Source organism: Bos grunniens, chromosome 5 (genome assembly GCF_055505025.1).
Source record: "Bos grunniens cultivar Pamir isolate PY7600 chromosome 5, Bosgru_T2T1.0, whole genome shotgun sequence".
In the NCBI taxonomy this organism is placed as follows: domain Eukaryota; kingdom Metazoa; phylum Chordata; class Mammalia; order Artiodactyla; family Bovidae; genus Bos; species Bos grunniens.
The window spans coordinates 120,741,561-120,758,781 of NC_141169.1; the positions used below are offsets into that span (position 1 = coordinate 120,741,561).

The 17,221-nt window shown below is 62.8% G+C and overlaps 2 protein-coding genes across 8 annotated transcripts; one reads left to right on the forward strand and one right to left on the reverse strand.

Moving 5' to 3' along the window:
* Positions 1-493: 493 nt before the first annotated feature.
* On the reverse strand, positions 494-9,374 carry ALG12 (ALG12 alpha-1,6-mannosyltransferase). 6 transcript variants are annotated; one of them, XM_086403350.1, is made up of 12 exons: positions 9,313-9,374; positions 8,983-9,046; positions 8,703-8,760; positions 5,349-5,684; positions 5,152-5,284; positions 3,735-3,908; positions 3,176-3,370; positions 2,671-2,774; positions 1,929-2,152; positions 1,365-1,534; positions 1,207-1,282; positions 494-1,116 (listed from the first exon to the last, which is right to left on the reverse strand). In XM_086403350.1, exons 4-12 carry the CDS (start codon positions 5,514-5,516, stop codon positions 885-887), a joined length of 1,476 nt encoding a protein of 491 aa, XP_086259476.1. In that variant the 5' UTR covers positions 5,517-5,684; positions 8,703-8,760; positions 8,983-9,046; positions 9,313-9,374; the 3' UTR covers positions 494-884. The 6 variants fall into 6 exon arrangements, with proteins under 6 accessions (XP_086259476.1, XP_086259479.1, XP_086259478.1 ...); XM_086403353.1 differs by having other exon boundaries at positions 8,942-9,046; XM_086403352.1 differs by lacking the exon at positions 8,983-9,046.
* Positions 9,375-9,721: 347 nt separating this feature from the next.
* CRELD2 (CRELD disulfide isomerase 2) lies at positions 9,722-16,839 on the forward strand. 2 transcript variants are annotated; one of them, XM_086403355.1, is made up of 10 exons: positions 9,722-9,955; positions 10,781-10,863; positions 11,364-11,474; positions 11,751-11,842; positions 12,313-12,489; positions 13,562-13,657; positions 14,485-14,568; positions 15,351-15,446; positions 15,730-15,876; positions 16,586-16,839. In XM_086403355.1, the coding sequence occupies exons 1-10, from the start codon at positions 9,833-9,835 to the stop codon at positions 16,633-16,635; spliced, it is 1,059 nt and encodes a 352-aa protein (XP_086259481.1). In that variant the 5' UTR covers positions 9,722-9,832; the 3' UTR covers positions 16,636-16,839. The 2 variants fall into 2 exon arrangements, with proteins under 2 accessions (XP_086259481.1, XP_086259482.1); XM_086403356.1 differs by having other exon boundaries at positions 16,589-16,839.
* Positions 16,840-17,221: the final 382 nt, after the last annotated feature.

The window sequence follows — 17,221 nt, forward strand, 5'->3', positions numbered from 1 at the left end:
CACAGGGAGCACACGTGGGGGACACACGCAGGGAAGTGCGAGCTTCAGTTGTGGGTGTGGGGGCGCCACGGACCGGCTGCAGCAGGACCCCAGGGGGTGCTGCAGGGGAGGGGCCTCCCTGTCGGTGGGTGCGCAGGCTGTCAGCTTCAGCGCAAAGACCAGGCCCTGAAGGTGGGGAAGTCCCCCGGCACTTCCTGGGGCACTGAGGCGCTCGGGGTGGAGGCCAGGCTGTCGGTGACTCACTCTGGAGTGCCCAGAGAGTCCATGTCTCTGCACAGGCGTGTAGCATGTGTGTGGATATGCAGAGTGCTCTTACACATGTGAAAAGCACATGCAGTTCTCCGCATCCTCACCAGGGCCTGGTGGGGCTGGACACACGTCAGGAGCTCGGTGGACACAGCTCAGGAAGCAGGAAGAGCCAGACTCACTTAAAGCCAGGGACGACTGTCTCCCAGCTGCCGGAGAATCAGTGATAAGGCAACGTACAATGTCATTCTTATTCTTTCTGAACGTGTTTATCTCCTAAGATCTCTTCTGAAACAGAGACGGCGTGCCCGTGACCACAGAGGAGGCCCTGCCCTGCAGGGCCAGGCACAGTGGGGGTGCGCCCAGCACATGCTGGCCTTCAGGTTTCCACCGCCCAGGGGCCCTGCCAGGCGCCGAGAGGCCACCGCCTGCTGCCCTGGAGCAGCTCCTCAGGGCGAGGCCCATGGCCTGGACGGTGGGCAGGGTCAGTACCCACCAGTGCCCTCATTACCGCAGGCTGCAGGCAACACAGCCATGGAGACCCAGGCGCGGCCGGGGATGGGCAGCCGCTGTCCTGTCGGTTCCTGGCTCGCCTGGCGGAAGCTGGCGGGCACCTGCGTCCCTGGGGCCCCACCCCCTCAGGGAGGCCCGCGGACCCGCTCCAGAAGCACAAGCTTGGTCTGCAGGTTCACGTCAAAGGGAGGCAGTCTGCTCAGGTTCACACTCAGCCCGGTGGTGCCCGGGACGCGGGCCAAGACGCGGTGCGTGTCTCGGTAGAGTGCCAGGGGCCCGGGAGCGGCCTCCATGAGCAGGTGCGTGTAGGCCAGCATGCGCTCCGAGCCCGGCTGCAGGTCTTCCGTCTTCTCGTACCTGTGGAGGAGAGCACGCCGTGCTCTGCAGGCCCACGCTGGCCTCTGGCACCCAGTGCCCCCGGGAGCCCGCGCCAAAGGGAGGACGTACCTCCAGGCACTGTTGATCTCCAGGAAGCGGGACACACCTGTCTGGGCAGCGGCCACGTCGATGTGCAGAACGACATCTGTGGAGAGCGGGCCAGCCCTGTCAGCGCCGGGGGCCCGCGCCTCTGGCAAGACCGCCCAGGCCCGGAGCCGTGCACCCACCTGTGCGGGCGGGCACCAGCTGGTGCAGCCTTTGCATCGCCACGCCGCCAGGGTAGTTGAAGTGGGACACGTACAGGCCCGTGGCCGAGTACACGGCGTTCACCACGAGGTGCCCCAGCACTAGGAGGGACCCCACTCTGTGCAGCCAGGACTTCCTATAACTGTTCAGCCTGGGAGGGAGCAGAGCCGGGGACCGCCATGAAGAGCACAGCCGCCCGCTGCCACGTCCCTACACGAGCCGTCACCACACAGCGGATGCGACAGACTCGGAAACCCCACCAGGCCCCAAGGTCAAGCCCGCGTTAGCCCTTCAAGCGTCCCGAGTCACCCCTTGGGTCAGAGCCTGGCCTCAGGCACGTCCCAAGCTGCCTGGTGCCGGGCAGAGCACGGACAAGCGCCCGCTGCCTCTACAGGCCAGCCACAGGCCCTGCAGACTCAGGCTGGACCCCGCACCAGACCCCGGCCGGGCACCCAGTTGAGCCTGTCGGTCACCCTGGACACCCTCCCCTTTGCAACCCAGTTCACGGCCCCGGGCAAGCCCGCAAGGCGGCCGGCGGCACTCACACGCGGGCACAGCCCCTGGCAGCCACGACATTGAGCAGCGGGAAGGTGTAGATGATGAAGCGCAGCTCCTTGTGTGGCAGCAGCGAGTACAGGGCCACGAAGCCCAGAGCGGGCAGCAGCAGCGCCAGGGCCCGCCTGTCCACCGCCCCCAGCGGCACGAAGAGCAGGCTGCAGCCCAGGCCGCGCGGCAGCGCTGAGTAGAAATACCAGAGCAGCGGCGAGGTCTGGGCGTGGGTTAAGGAGGCTGCGGGCACCCCCGTGGCAGCCCGCCCTCCCCTGCCAGCCTGATGGCACCCCGCCCGCAGCACCCAGGAACCCCACAGCTCGGGCCACGGTGTGACCCCTCACACGAGGACAGTGACCCCTCACACAGGGACGGTGACCCCACACACAGGCTGCCACAGCTGCAGATGGCGAGTGGGACTGCCCAGAACCGTCCCTCCATCTTTCACTGTGAAAACAGCCTGTCCCGGGTGGGGGCACACTGGGCACCCACAGCGTTCCCTTCGGGGATGTCTTTTAAAGAGCCCAGAGTAAAACGCTAAATCAGAAGAGTACAAGGACAGAGGAGAAGCTGGGCTAAGATGCTCAGTAGTGTCTCCTCAGGGCACAGACTCAGGACCAGGGAGACCTGCCCTGCAGAGGAGGAAGTGCTGGTTCCGGCGCCACAGCAGCCGCCATGCTCCCTGAGGCGCAGGTGTAGCGGACAGCAGTTCCTCGCTCTGCCCCGACGGAAGGATACACCCCAGTTGGAACTCTTGTTCAGGACGGTGTTGTACCAGAGCACCTTTCCTTCTGGCCACACGAGGTAGCGCCAGAAATAGGAGTCCACGGCCACCGTCAGTCCTGAGAAAGGAAGAGCAGCTCAGGAGAGCGCAGGCCACCCCGGAAGCTGTCACAGGTGGAGGTCCCCCCAGACGCGGCCCCATCAGCAGAGCAGCCAGGAGCCACAGCAGTGTCCCTCGGAGGAGCTAAGGTGTTGGGTCCTCCCCCAAAGCAGCCCCCACACGCAGGTGCCCCCACGTCTGCCCAGCCTGGCCGAGGCACAGGAAGAGGGGGCCCTGACGGGGATCCTGTGGAGGGGATCCAGTGGGGGATGCTTGGGCAGCAGAGCCAGAAGACCCGCACTGGGACTCTGTAACCCCATGGGAGGTGCAGGGGATTCTACTTAATGAGGAACAGAGATGAGAAAGCCCGCAACGAAGAGGGCACAGCCCCCTACCGGCTCAGCCCCCCGACCCACTCACCCAAGCAGAGGATCCCGGCCGGCACGGCGCAGCGCAGGGCCCGGGTCAGCGAGAGTTTCCGCCAGCAGAGCGGCAGCAGCAGCGCCAGGCCCAGGAGCAGGCTCAGCTCGGCCCTGAAGACCAGGATGACGAAGGCCGAGAGCCAGATGAAGCGCGCCCACCTCTGCCGCAGCCAGGCCGCCAGGGCCAGCAGCACTGTGGGAGGGCGGGCGTGGCGTCACTCTCTGCTCAAGGGGCACGGGAGCCCTGAGACTGCCCGCCCGGGCTGCATCCGCACCACCCCCACCTCCTGCGGAGCCTCGCCCACCCAGCCCCTCTGGGGTCCCTGCCCCCTCCCAGCCCCGCGGACCAGCTCCTCCTCCAAGTGCTGCTCTTGGGGAGGCCTCACCCCGCCAGCTTCCCCGAGGCCAAGCCAGAGCCCTGCACAGGGACAGAGCTCGCTCACTTCCTGGCCTCCCTGTCCTGCGTTTCTGAGACACCTGGTGGGCAGCAGCTTTCAACAGACACTTGGATGGACCGCCCCCCACCAGCCTGGGGGACCCGGGCAGGGCAGGCGCACCCACGGGCAGGGCCAGCACATTGGGGAGCGTCCGTGTGCAGTAGAACATCAGGTGGAACTGCGAGGCCGTGACCCAGCAGAAGAGGCCGGCCACCGTGGCCCCGAACTGCCGCCTCACTTCCTTTTGTAGCGTCCAGAGTCCAAGAATCACGCCGAGTCCCACGACGGCCCTGACTGAGCAGAGAGGGTGCGTGTGCCCAGGGGATCCCGTACTAAAAGCGGGCCGGTGTACACAGCACGACGGCACTCAGCTGTGGAGAAGCCCTGCCGTGTGCAGCAGCGGGTGCACCGAGAGGTCATCATGCTAGAGGTCAAGTGCAGGAGAAGGGCGAACGCCACGTGGCGTCACTCGTGTGTGGAATCCCATGTGACACGAAAGCACTGCACACACAACACTCACACACGAGGCCACACACTTCTGGCTACCAAAGCAGAAGCGGGGAGGGACAGCTCAGGAGTCTGCGATCAACAGACACGTGGGCCGTGCGTGACAGACGTCAACAAAGACGCAAAGACGCGCCGTGCAGCACGGGGAGCGACGGCAACAAGGTGTGAGAGCCGTGACGGGAGAGGCGGGGAGAGGCGGCGCGCACGAGAGACTGAGCTCCGGTGCGTCCGGCGTGAACGCAGCGCTGTGAATCGGCTCTACTTCAGTAAAAACTGACGTGCAAAACGAAACTAAATATGTTCCATTTAAAGCAGCGGTGTGTTGTTTTTACTGCAACTAGTTAGGTGAATTTGTGCATTTTCTGTCTCACTGGCTAGTAACTGAATCCTTCTGAGCATGGTGGGCCACCTTTGAGTCCTGTGACACTATTTATTTAACAGTAAACACTTCTGAAACTCAAACAAATGGGCTGGGCGTGGGAAGCAGGTGGCCTGGATGCTGGCACCCCGATCCTGGAGCTGTTCCGTGCCTGGTGGCGCCGGGCAGGGCTGGGACACTCGGAGGCTGGGCTGGGCAGGGCAGACACATGCGGGCGAGGGCCGGCACCCCAGAGGCCCTGTCACCCGGCTGACACCTCCAGGGTTACACTTACCAGGGACCTGACGCTCAGACGTGGCCCCAGCCCCCCGGCCGAGGCTGCCTGGCCCCCCGTGCGAGTGGATGGCCGATCTCTGCTTCCTCATCCGCCCTTTCCCGAGGCACAGCCGCCTGGTCCCAGGAGCTCTCTGACCATGCACGCCAACCAGCATGAGCTGTGCTGTGGCTGCTCAGGGACAGGGGCCCAGCCCCCGCTGTCACACAGGCACCGCCTGGGGAGGTGGGCGCTGCCCCCACTGAACTGCCTACCAAGTGGCCAAGACGGCCGGGATTCCAGGAGGTGGCCACTCCCACTGAGGGCCCCTTAACCGGGTGACCGCAGCTGTGTGATGCCGCCGCTGCTCTCCACCCCGCCCCCGAAGGAGCCCTCACCTACGAGCTGAGAGTAGAACTTGGACGTCTCCAACAGCGAGAGTGTGTAGACGGCAGGGCTGGAGAGCGCGGCGATCAGCAGCGGCCCAAGGAACGTCCTGGGGACCACGCCGGGGAACTCGAGGTGGTCAAACTGCAGGGAGAGGGCGGGTCAGCCGGGCCCAGGCCGGGGCCCCTCGTCACTCAAGCGAGCTCACCTTCTCCACGTCCAACCGGTGGTAGAGCAGGTCGTGCGTGGCCTGCAGGTTGAAGCTCTCCTCCACCTTGGTGTAGGGGCAGGCAGCCAGGTGGGCCGCAGCCACCGCCACCAGCAGCCCCAGGAGCTGGCGCTGCCCGCCCAGGCCCGATGGCCTTCTCCCAGCCATTCTGTGCGCCCGCCTCAGGGACCTTCATCCACCGCCAGCACCACAGCTCTTGAGTGTTTTCAAAGGATGGAGACACACGTTCCCAAGCTCGAAAACTCCGCTGGAATCAACACCTGGGAGACACGTGGCGGGAACAGGGCCGCTCTGAAGCGCCGCAGCTTCTGTAACCTGGAAACACATCGACACGGGATACTGAAAAAAAATCACCCTTAAAAACTTTCACGGTTTAACCATCTTCCTCTTTCAGCTGTCTGTGCATACTCGTCCAGGAAGAAGGACCCGAGTTACAGAGCCCAAGCTGAGTGTGTGGGCAGCTGGGGCCCGGGTCAGCCAGCCCTGGACACAGCAGGACCGAGAAGCTAGGATCTGGCGGGAGAGTCAGGAACACGTTGGGCTCGGCCCCCAGGGCAGTAGCCAGAGCAGACAGGCTGGGGCTGTGAAGCAGGAGGGTGGGGGGCGCACCTAGAGCGCAGCAGAGCGGCAGCCATGAGAGTGGATTGGGGCAGCGAAGACCTGCGCCCCCAGGACTGTGTGACGGGGCGTGGATTCTGCATCCTGAACCTCGCCCGGGAGCCTCTCCGAGCCCCGGGAAGCACCACGCTGGTCGTGAGCACAAACCGGTGGACGGCAGAAAATAAGCATGTTCCTGGGCGGGGCGGGGTGGGGGGAGGCGCAGACAGATGCCTGCACTGCAGGCGCCCACACATCAGGACTCTGGGGGTACCCCGCGGAACGAAGATTCTGAGAAAACCACGGAGCATCCGGGAGGCTCCTACTCACGGAAGACCTACATCTTTCCACTCGGCGAGGGAGAGAAGACAGCAAATTCTTCCTGTTTGTGGCTTGTCTTAAAACACGTTTGCTTTTCTTTGATTAAAACCAGAAGAGCAAGAAGCGAAAGAAGAAAACCACAGTGCCATTTGTTAAAACTGCTTTTTAGTTAGAGGGAGATGTATGAAGTCTCTGCTCTCCTAAGTCAGCAAGTGGGGAATCCACAACTGAATAAAATCTGGAGGAGGAAGAGGAATCCTGTTCCATACGGCGGTGGTGGCGAGGTGGGGGAAATAAGGGAGTCAAGAGAGCTTTAATAATTCAGAATTACCAAATAACGCAGTTCCGAGAGAAGTAACAGAACTTGGTTCCCTTACCAAACTGTAAGGGCGGGATTTTCCTGTTTTCCCACCACTGTAACCTCAGCAAGGAGGGGCCTGTCCATCACGACCCGCGGCTGCATCACCACAGCTGCATCACCACATCTGTTCAGGTGCTCAACAGACGACTTGAAAAACAAATTCATAACCGCTACTAAGTGTGGACGTCATCAGCTTACATTTTCGTTCAGTTCAGTTCAGTCACTCAGTCGTGTCCGACTCTTTGCCACCTCATGAACTGCAGCACGCCAGGCCTCCCCATCCATCACCAACTTCCAGAGCTTACTCAAACTCACATTCATCAAGTCTGTGAGACCATCCAACCATCTCATCCTCTGTCGTCCCCTTCTCCTCCCACCATCAATCTTTCCCAGCATCAGGGTCTTTTCTAGTGAGTCAATTCGTCACATCAGGTGCCCAAAGTATTGGAGTTTCAGCTTCAGCAACAGTTCTTCCAATGAATATTCAGGACTGATTGATCTCCTTTAAGATGGACTGGTTGGATCTCCTTGCAGTCCAAGGGACTCTCAAGAGTCTTCTCCAGCTCCACAGTTCAAAGCATCAATTGTTTGGCACTCAGCTTTCTTTATAATCCAACTCTCACATCCATACATGACTACTGGAAAAACCATAGCTTTGACTAGACGGACCTTTGTTGGCAACGTAATGTCTCTGCTTTTTAATATGCTATCTAGGTTGGCCACAGCTTTTCTTCCAAGGAGCAAGTGTCTTTTAATTTTATGGTTGCAATCACCATGTGCAGTGATTTTGGAGTCCAAGAAAATAAAGTCTGTCACTGTTTCCATTGTTTCCCCATCTATTTGGCATGAAGTGATGGGACCGGATGCCATGATCTTATTTTTTTCAATGTTGAGTTCTAAACCAGTTTTTTCACTCTCCTCTTTCACTTTCATCAAGAGGCTCTTTAGTTACTATTTGCTTTCTGCCATAAGGGTGGTGTCATCTGCATATCTGAGGTTACTGATGTTCCTCCCAGCAATCTTGATTCCAGCCTGTGCTTCATCCAGCCTGGCATTTCTCATGATGTACTCTGCATATAAGTTAAATAAGCACGGTGACAATATACAGCCTTGACGTATTCCTTTCCCAATTTGGAACCAGTCTGTTGTTCCATGTCCCGTTCTAACTGTTGCTTCTTGACCTGCATACAGATTTCTCAGGAGGCAGGTCAGGTGGTCTGGTATTCCCATCTCTTTCAGAATTTTCCACAGTTTGTGGTGATCCACACAGTCAAGGTTTTGGCATAGTCAGTAAAGCAGAAGTGGATATTTTTCTGGAACTCTTGCTTTTTCTATGATCCAACACCCAGTTGTGGATGTCACTGGTGATGGAAGTAAAGTCCAATGCTGTAAAGAACAGTATTGCATAGGAACCTGGAATGTTAGGTCCATGAATCAAGGTAAATTCAAAGTGGTCAAACAGGAGATGGCAAGAGTGAACGTCATTTTAGGAATCAGTGAACTGATTCCTGGGAATGGAAATGGGTGGATTTAACTCAGATGACCATTATATCTACTAGTGTGGGCAAGAATCTCTTAAAAGAGATGGAGTAGCCCTCATAGTCAACAAAAGAGTTCTAAATGCAGTACTTGGGTGCAATCTCAAAAAACGACAGAATGATCTCTGTTCGTTTCCAAGGCAGACGTTTCCATTAAAGACACATTAATGCTTTAATTTCCAATGACGCCGAGCAGACCACAGAACATTCATATGCTGCTCTCTGTTCCTCTGAGGTTAAAAAACTGTCAAGAACTAGGAAGCATGTATGAAGCCGAGTGCTGGGATTAGCTGCACGTGTGCCACTTGGCAGGAGTGGGGCTCACAGCTGTTCCAGGCTCATCCCTGCAGACCCCACTCCACGGCCCTGCCTGCAGCGCACTCCTGACATCTCAGGGGGCTTCCCCGGTGGCTCAGATGGTAGAGAATCCTCCTGCTATGCAGGAGACCTGGGTTCGATCCCTGCGTTGGGAAGATCCCTAGAGAAGGAAATGGCAACCCACTCCAGTTTTCTTACCTGGAGAATCCCATGGACAGAGGAGCCTGGTGGGCTACAGTTCGTGGGGTCACAGGAGCTGTGGGGTGAAAGCTACATTACCAGCCCTGCTCCAGGCCCTAGGGGCTTCTCCCCCAGACGAGGGTGCTCTCTGCTGATGGCCGAGAGCAAAGCAGCTTATTCTGGAAGGCACTAGCAGCACCCTGCATGCCCACCCGGGACCAGGAGGAGACACACAGGGCATGAGCAAGTACACAAACCACAGTGAGCCCCACTGGGCCGAGACCGTGAACAGATGCACCTGCGCTGGCAGAGATCAGGCCAGAGAAAACTGTCTTGTGCTTCTTCCTTCTGGCAGTTCTGTCCTAAAGAGACCAGGTAATGTCCACGTTCCTTCTCCTGACTTAAACCACGGGTTTCGGCGCCAACGGCCTCGGGCACGGGGGGCGGGGAATGCAGACTCCTGGGTCCCCAGACACACTCCTCAGGCCCCAGGTGACGCGGCTGGCCCCAGGTGAGGAGCGTGGCGGTCGTCCCGCGTGCACGCGCACGGTGAGGCCCAAGGAGCCCCGCGACGGCGCCAGCCCGAGGTCCCCTCAGCCCGCCCCGAGCCCCAGCCGCGCGCGCTGACCTCGCCAGCCCACCACGCGGTCCCTCGAAGCGCTCGCGCCTGGGCTGCCCGCGGCCGGAAGTTGGGTGGCGGAAACCAAGAGCTTCGGCGACGCCCTTGCCCGAACCTAACATGGCCGCTGAGGCTCTGCTGCCGTCGCGGACGCCCTCGCTGCCCGGAGTAAAGATGGCCGCGCCGGGCGACGCGCGGGAGAGGCGGGCGCAAGGGGCGGGCCCTGGCCTCCACGCCCCCCACGCCCGGCCTCCCGGCGGGACGCTGACCCGGGGCCTTCCTATTGGTAGCCGCTCGTGGCGAGCCCGGATTGGGCCGCACGGGGGCGGGGCGGGCCTAGAAGGCCAGTCGCCGCGCGAGGGCTGGCGTGGGGCGGGGCTCCAGCCGGCTCCGCCGAGTATCCCCGGGAACGGCCGGCGCTTCGGAGCCGGTAGGCGGCCGGAGGCGGTAGTGCTCGGCCGGTTCCCGCTGGACTTCGGCCCGTGTCCGCGCGGCCGCGATCCCGTGGCGCCGTCCGCTTCGGCCCGCCATGCGCCCGCCGGCCCCGGCCGTGCTGGGGCTGCTGCTGCTGCTGCTGCTGCCGACCGGCGAGGCCACCAAGAAGCCGACGCCCTGCAAGCGCTGCCGGGAGCTGGTGGACAAGTTCAACCAGGTGGGCCGGTCACTCCGCGGGGACGGGGGCGGGGGACGGGGTCTCCCCGCCATGGCCCAGAATTACCCCACCGTGGGCCTGCGATCACCCTGCCGTGGACTGGGTCGCCCCCTATGGCCTGTGGTCACTTACTGTGGCCTATGGTCACCCCGCTGTGGCCTGGGTCACCCCATCATGGACTGTATCACCCCACCTGGACTGGGTCACCCTCATGGACTGGGTCACCCCCCCATGGACTGGGTCACCCTCATGGACTGGGTCACCCCCCATGGACTTGGTCACCCCACCATGGACTGGGTCGCCCCAATGGACTGGGTCACCCCCCATGGACTGGGTCGTTCCCCATGGACTGATTCACCCCACCATGGACTGTGGTCACCCCCCATGGACTGGGTCATTCCCCATGGACTGGGTCACCCCCCATGGACTGGGTCATTCCCCATGGACTGGGTCACCCCCCATGGACTGGGTCACCCCACCATGGACTGGGTCACCCCCCATGGACTGGGTCGTTCCCCATGGACTGGGTCGTACCCCATGGACTGGGTCGTCCCCCATGGACTGATTCACCCCACCATGGACTGTGGTCACCCCCCATGGACCGAGTCACCCCCCAGGGACTGGGTCACCTCACCATAGACTGGGTCACCCCACCATGGACTGGGTCGCCCCCCATGGACTGGGTTGTCCCCCATGGACTGGGTCAGCCCCCATGGACTGGCTCACCCCACCATGGACTGTGGTCACCCCACCACAGCCTGGCTCACCCCTCCATGGACAAGTGTGAGGCAGCAGGGCTGACCCTGTGCGGCCCTCTCCACACAGGGAATGGTGGACACGGCAAAGAAGAACTTTGGTGGTGGGAACACGGCTTGGGAGGAGAAGACGCTGTCCAAGTATGAATTCAGGTGGGCACCCTACTCTGACTGGCCCAGCACCCTCCTTTGGGGCCTGACGTGTCCCTGGGAGTGTCTGCAGACACAGAGGGTCCCTTGGGCACAGTCACCTGTCCTTGCCTGGGACTGGCGTGTGGGCCTCTGGCCCCTGGCTGTCACCTCGCCCTCCAAGGGGCAGACACAGGGGTCTTTTCAAAACACAGGTGGGGCGGGCCCCGCCCCCACCCAGAGCTCTAGCCCATTGCCGGGCTTCCCGGGGTGGACCCCACACTTGATGTTCTCCCTGAGGATGAACAGGCCTCCCCGACCACCGCACCCTCTGCGTTTAGCTCTCTGCCTGGTAGTGATGCCTCCCGGCCCCAGCTGGGTGTTTGTCGCGGGTCCGTTCTCACTGAACACCAGCGTGGCTGCGCCCCGGCAGCAGGGGGCCTCCAGGCATCCCTGGACCATGGATGCTGACCCCTGAGGTGCCTCGCGCCCCCTCTCACGGTGCTGCTGGCCCTGTGTTTCAGCGAAGTCCGCCTGCTGGAGATCGTGGAGGGCCTGTGTGAGGCCAGCGACTTCGAGTGCAACCAGCTGCTGGAGGAGCAGGAGGAGCTCCTGGAGGCCTGGTGGCTGCGGCTGTGAGTGCTTGGGGCCCGGTGCCCCCACGCCTGGGGTTCAAAACGTGCCAGAGACAGCAGGGATTCCACACACCTGATTTCTTCCTCACCCGCATTCCCGTCCTGTTCCACCAAAGTGCAGCGATCCTGACGAGGGAGTTAGCTGGGAGAGTCCGGTGGCCACAGGCCCTCGTTTCCCGGGTCCCACGATGCTCAGAAGTGCCTTACATTCAACTGTGGTTTTGTTTTGAGGAAATCCGCCACGTGAGATTCAGTGGATACTGTTTACATCCTTAGGAAGAAGAAGCACCCTGACTTATTTGAATGGTTTTGTGTGCAGACACTGAAAGCTTGTTGTTCTCCGGGGACTTACGGGCCAGACTGCCTGGGTATGTCTTTCCTTGGGGACTCTCGAGTGTCCGCGTCGTCCTGTCGTGGCTCCAAGGGCGGGGGCTCCCACGGGCCTGGGTGTACTCCCAGCTCATCCCTGGGTTTGTCGTAACGCACGGCCTGGCGCTGCCCACTGAGCACGAGGAGGCCCACGGCCTCCTGTGCGGGAGGCTGGGGTGTCCAGCCTTCAGGGACCCATGCAGGCATCACTGACACATTCAGGTCGATCACCTGGGCGGAGGGCATGATCTTGGCGCTCAGACCCTGCCCCAGCCCTCCTGCCATCCTGCTGGTGTGTGCCACCTCCTCCTTGGCCCCATGTCCCTGGTGAGGCCGGCGCCCGTGCATCCTGGAGAAGGGACACTGCGGGCCTGGGTTGCAGCGGGACTTGGAGCTGAGCTGATGGATGGTGGGGTTCCCCGGGGCCCCCTCTGCTCCCAGACGCCCTCTGAGCAGCTCATGTCCCCAGCGTGCCAGGGCGGGTCTGAGCGGCCCTGCAGCGGGAACGGCCACTGTGTTGGAGACGGCACCCGAGAGGGCGACGGGTCGTGCCAGTGCCACCTGGGCTACCAGGGGCCGCTGTGCACCGACTGCATGGACGGCTACTTCCGCTCGCCGACGAGTGAGACGCACAGCATCTGCTCAGGTACTGGCAGTGCCCGCAGGCTGGGAGTGGGTACTGCGACAGCGGAGTGGGGGGGCTGGGGACAGTCCCATTTCCTGTCCCTGAACAAGCCATGGAGGGAAGCGTGAAGTGATGACCCCCGACAGCCTCCTGGATGGGCAGCATGGCATTGTCAATCCACGACAGCCACACTGGGCCCGGGCACTGTGGCCTCCTGGAGGCTTGTGCAGCTCTGCTGCCCCAGCGGGAAGCTTGGCACCAGCGGAGGCAGGCTGGTTGTCCCTGCGGTGCTCGGGGCCGGGTCCATCGGCGCACCTCCGGGAGGCCGGTGCTGTGGCCAAGAATGGGACAGCAGAGGCCCTGCAGTGTGGCCCCTGGGTCTCCGTGAGGAAAGTACGCCACCTCGGTTACCCTGATGTGGGAAGGGCGGCCCCCACCAGGGTCTCTGAAGGCGCCCTCGCCGTCATCCTGGGCTCCTCCTTGAGTCCCAGATGTGCCTGTGGGGTCACAGATGAGCCTTCTCAGCTGGCTGGACACACCAACCCTTGCAGCTGGGGAGGCCCACGCCCCGCTCGTGAGGCTGCATCAGCCCAGGCTGGTGTCTTGCGACATGTAAATCCAGGGAGCAGGCCATGGGAGACGTGTGTTTCCTCCTTGGCTGTCACTGCCCAGGGGAGGACTGGGGCGGGCGCCGGCAGTCAGGTCTGGGGGCCACGCTGCTCCCTCGGGCCTGCCCGGAGTGAGGTCAGCCACCCCGGTTCCCACCCGAGACCCACCCCGGGCCCTGCAGGACCGCTCGTGTTGGCGGGCAGCATGCACACCAAGGCGGGTCTGGGCTCCAGGCTTACGAGCAGCTCCTCTGAGTCCTCGTTTGCGAGAATTTTATCACCACTGGGCGTGAAAATCCCCGTGTGTTGTCTTTTCTCATTAAGTCCAGTGTTGTGAGTTACACGAGTATATTTTTCTGTTATTGAGTCAGTCTTGCCTCTGTGGGATTTTTGCTTGTTTTCACCCTAACAAATGTCAGTTCCTAAGCCCCAGACAACTTTTGCATTGAGTTTGCTCCTGAGACGCGCCTGCCTCTGCCTTGCAGCCTGTGACGAGGCGTGTAAGACGTGCGTGGGCCCCACCAACAGGGACTGCGGCCAGTGCGAAGTGGGCTGGGTGCGCCAGGACGACACCTGCGTGGGTGAGGCTGGCGGGCGGCCCTCCCCTCCGTGCCCCCACCCTGAACCCCCCGCCCTCCGCAGGCTCTGCCGGCCCAGCCACCCCTAGGACATGCCACACTCTGCCTGCTGCGGATGTGCGGGGGGAGACTGACGTCCCTGGTCGTGCTTTAAGGGGTCACAGGTGGAGGCTGGCTTCGCAGGCGGCCACTTGGAACCCACTGCAGCCTCGACCCCGGGCTGGGAGGGTGGCCGCAGCCTTGCTGTCTGTGGCCTTGGGGGGTCCTGTTGGCTCAGGAGGGGAGCCTGACCCAGGCCCAGTCACGTCCCCTTGGGCACTGCAGGGCTAGCAAGGCGACGCTGCCGGGAGGTGGTGGCCTCTGAGTGCAGTGACGGCGCAGTCCCGTGCTCGGGAGGCCCCTGACCAGGGCCTGGCCTCCCACCACCTGCCGCCCACCCTCAGGCCTTGCTTGGACTGCAGCCCCGTCCGCAGCGTCTCAGGGCCTGGGGGGGTGTGCTGCGCTGCCCGGCTGCTCCTGGGGGGTCCTGTGATGCCCAGGGCTGCTCCTTGGGGGCGTGGGGGGTCCCTGCGCTGCCCGGCTGCTCCTGGGGGGTCCTGCCCCGGGCTTGGTTTCAGCCTCACGGCTGGCAGGCCTCCTGCCTCAGGTCCCAGACTGAGTGGGGTGTGGTGCCCTCCCCGGCCCTGAGGAGGGACTCATGCTCAGCTGCTGCGCTGTGCCCGCTGCGCACAGAGGCCCCATAGGTCGGCCGTCCACGCGTCCCCAGGCAAGGGGCTCTTGGTCGCCGGGGTCGGGTCAGGGCCACCCCTCAGCGGTGCTGTTGTTTCCAGACGTGGATGAGTGTGCGGCGGAGCCGCCACCCTGTGAGGACACGCAGTACTGCGAGAACGTCAACGGCTCCTTCGTGTGCGAGGGTGAGCGCCGCCCGCTGCCCTGGCCTCCCCCCGCCCGGTCTGTCCTGCCCCTGTCCGTGCCCCCGCCCGCCCTGGCCTCCCGTCCTGCCAGCTCCCCAGGCGCTTGTAGTTTTTCTGCGTGGCCCCTGCCCGCGCTGCCCGCTTAAAAAGCTTAAGGTGGCAGCACGAGCGCCGGCCGCTTCCGACCGTCAGAACTTCAGGGGAAGGGGGGGGCAGCGCCTGCTGGCAGGACGGCCCTGGGGTCGGCGCGGCGCTGACCGGACGCGGTGCCTTGTCCCCTGTTCGATTCTCCCTCAACGACACCGTGCCCGCGTGTGTCCATCGCGTTTCTCTGCGTCGTGTCCTTAGGAGCGTGCTGATGTCTGGTCTTCAGCAGCCCACGTGGTTGAATATTTCAGCCGTGCGTGTTCTCCAGTTAGACTTGGAGAGCCCTTTAGGTGCAGCTTTTCACGCCGCTCCTCACTTTCCCTGCATCAGCCTCCAAGTTGGGCCGCCCGCCCCAGAGGCGGTGCCCCTTCCTCGCCCAGCAGCGGTCCATGTGGCTCACAGCCCCCGCGGCGTCCTGTCTCATGCTCCACGGACACGCAGCTCCGTGTGTGACGTGCTGGGGCATGTTGTGCCCCAGCAGCGTCAGGAGCGCAGGCCGTCTGCCGGGGCAGCACGGGGGTCCACCCCTCACAGGATGGGGACACCGGCTCTCCCGGCCACAGGCCCTCCTCCGCCCTGTGCGCGGCTCCTGCAGGACAAGGCTTTCCCGGCATCACCCGCTCCCCTCGTTGCAGAATGTGACCCTACCTGCATGGGCTGCACGGGGAAGGGCCCCGCCCAGTGTAGAGAGTGCATTGCCGGCTACAGCAAGGAAGGCGGCCAGTGTGAAGGTCAGCGGCTGCACCTGCTCCACCGGGGCCTTCCCGGGGGCCACGTGCCGGTGTGGGTGGGGCCCCGGGGAGGCACGCAGCTCCTGCCCTCACACCTCTGCCTGTCCCCTCCCCAAACGACCGCCCGGTGCTCCTGCTGAGCCCCTCCCTCCTTTGTCCAATGCACGTCCCGTCTCCGCCTCTGTGCACGCGTGAACCCCCCCCCACCCTCGCGAACCCCTCGACCCCTGCTGGGCCTCTCTGCCCAGTGAGGTCACCTGTGCAGTGGAGCGTTCTCATTTAGACATCGACGAGTGCTCGCTGGCAGAGAAGCCCTGCCTGAGGGACAACGAGAACTGCTACAACACGCCTGGGAGCTTCGTCTGCGTCTGCCCCGACGGCTTCGAGGAGGCCGAGGACACCTGTGTGCAGACCAGGCCGGCGGGGGCTGGTGAGTGACACCTCGGCCACCTCTGCTCGTGCCCCCCGGTCCCAAGTCAGGAAGTCCGCGCATGTGGCCCTGGGCTGGCGGGGGGCGGCGGGGGGAGCACCACAGCCCTGGCGGCTTCAACCCCAGAGCCCTGCAGGCGGGACGTCTGAGCTCCAGTGTTGGGGACTGCCTCCCCTGAAGCCAGTCGGGAGCATCCTTCCCGCCTTTCCCAGCTCTGGGGGGGTCACTCCTGGCGTTCCTGGGTGGGCAGCCGCGTCCCTCCAGCCTCTGCCTCTGTGATCTCACGGCCTTCTCCCTGGAGTCTGTGTCCACAGTTTCCTCTGCTGGTGGGGGCTCAGGGCCCGCCCCAGTGACCTCAGTCGCCGGCAGGGACCCTATTTCCAAGCAAGGTCACGTCCACGGGTGTCCCATGGGGGTGCAGTTCTTCCAAGACGGTCCCAGACGCATCCTGAGGGATGTGGGACAGCCATGGGACGGTGGCTGGGCCTCCAGGAGGAGCTGAGGCCCCGGCAGGACCATGGGGGGCCCGGGGGCAGCAGAGAGCAAGGCCAGGAGGGGCTGCGGCTGCTCTGCTCAGCCCCGTGTGCCAGGGCTCACGACGTGCTGGGCAGGGCCCCCATGGCTGCAGGCAGGCCGTCCACTAGCCGCCACGGCTCCAGCGGGGCCCCTTGTGCCAGGATTTTGCCCAGTGACCTCTGTTTTCTGACAGAAGCCACAGAGGCAAGTCCGACGCAGCCCCCCTCCCGGGAAGATTTATGACAAGCACGGCGTTGGCCACACCGCCCCTAACTTATTCAGACTGTTGTCCCGACGGTCCGGTGCCGGCCGCTGGCTCCAGGGCACTCCTTCCTGGAACAGCCGGTGCTCACTGGGCCTTTCAAAACCTGTGTTTCTTGGTTGTTCTTAAACAGATTTGTATATTTTGATACTGTTCTTTATAATAAAATTGGCCACTGAAGGTAATTAGGCAGAGAACAGGTGTGGGTTTGTCTTGTTAAAAACATGTGGACGCTCTCGGATGGAGTTTGCCCAGTCCTGGAGCCCCAGGCCTGCAGGCCCCCCAGTGGTTCCTGTTGCTCACCCCAAAGGCTTGCGAGCACCAGCGGAACGTTGATCAGGGGGTTCAGGGCCCCCCGAGGGCCCTAGAGTGAGTGTAGTTAGGGACCCTGTGGGAAGAAGTCAGAGGGGAACTCCCAGGGCCGGGTCCTCATATAGGAAGGAGGCACCCTGCACCCCCAGGCCTGGCTGGTGCTCCGCAGCCCGCGCAGCGGTGAGACCACAGCTGCCCGCGGGGTCTCCCTCCCCCAGGCCCAGCCTGTGCTCCGCAGTCTGCACAGCGGTGAGA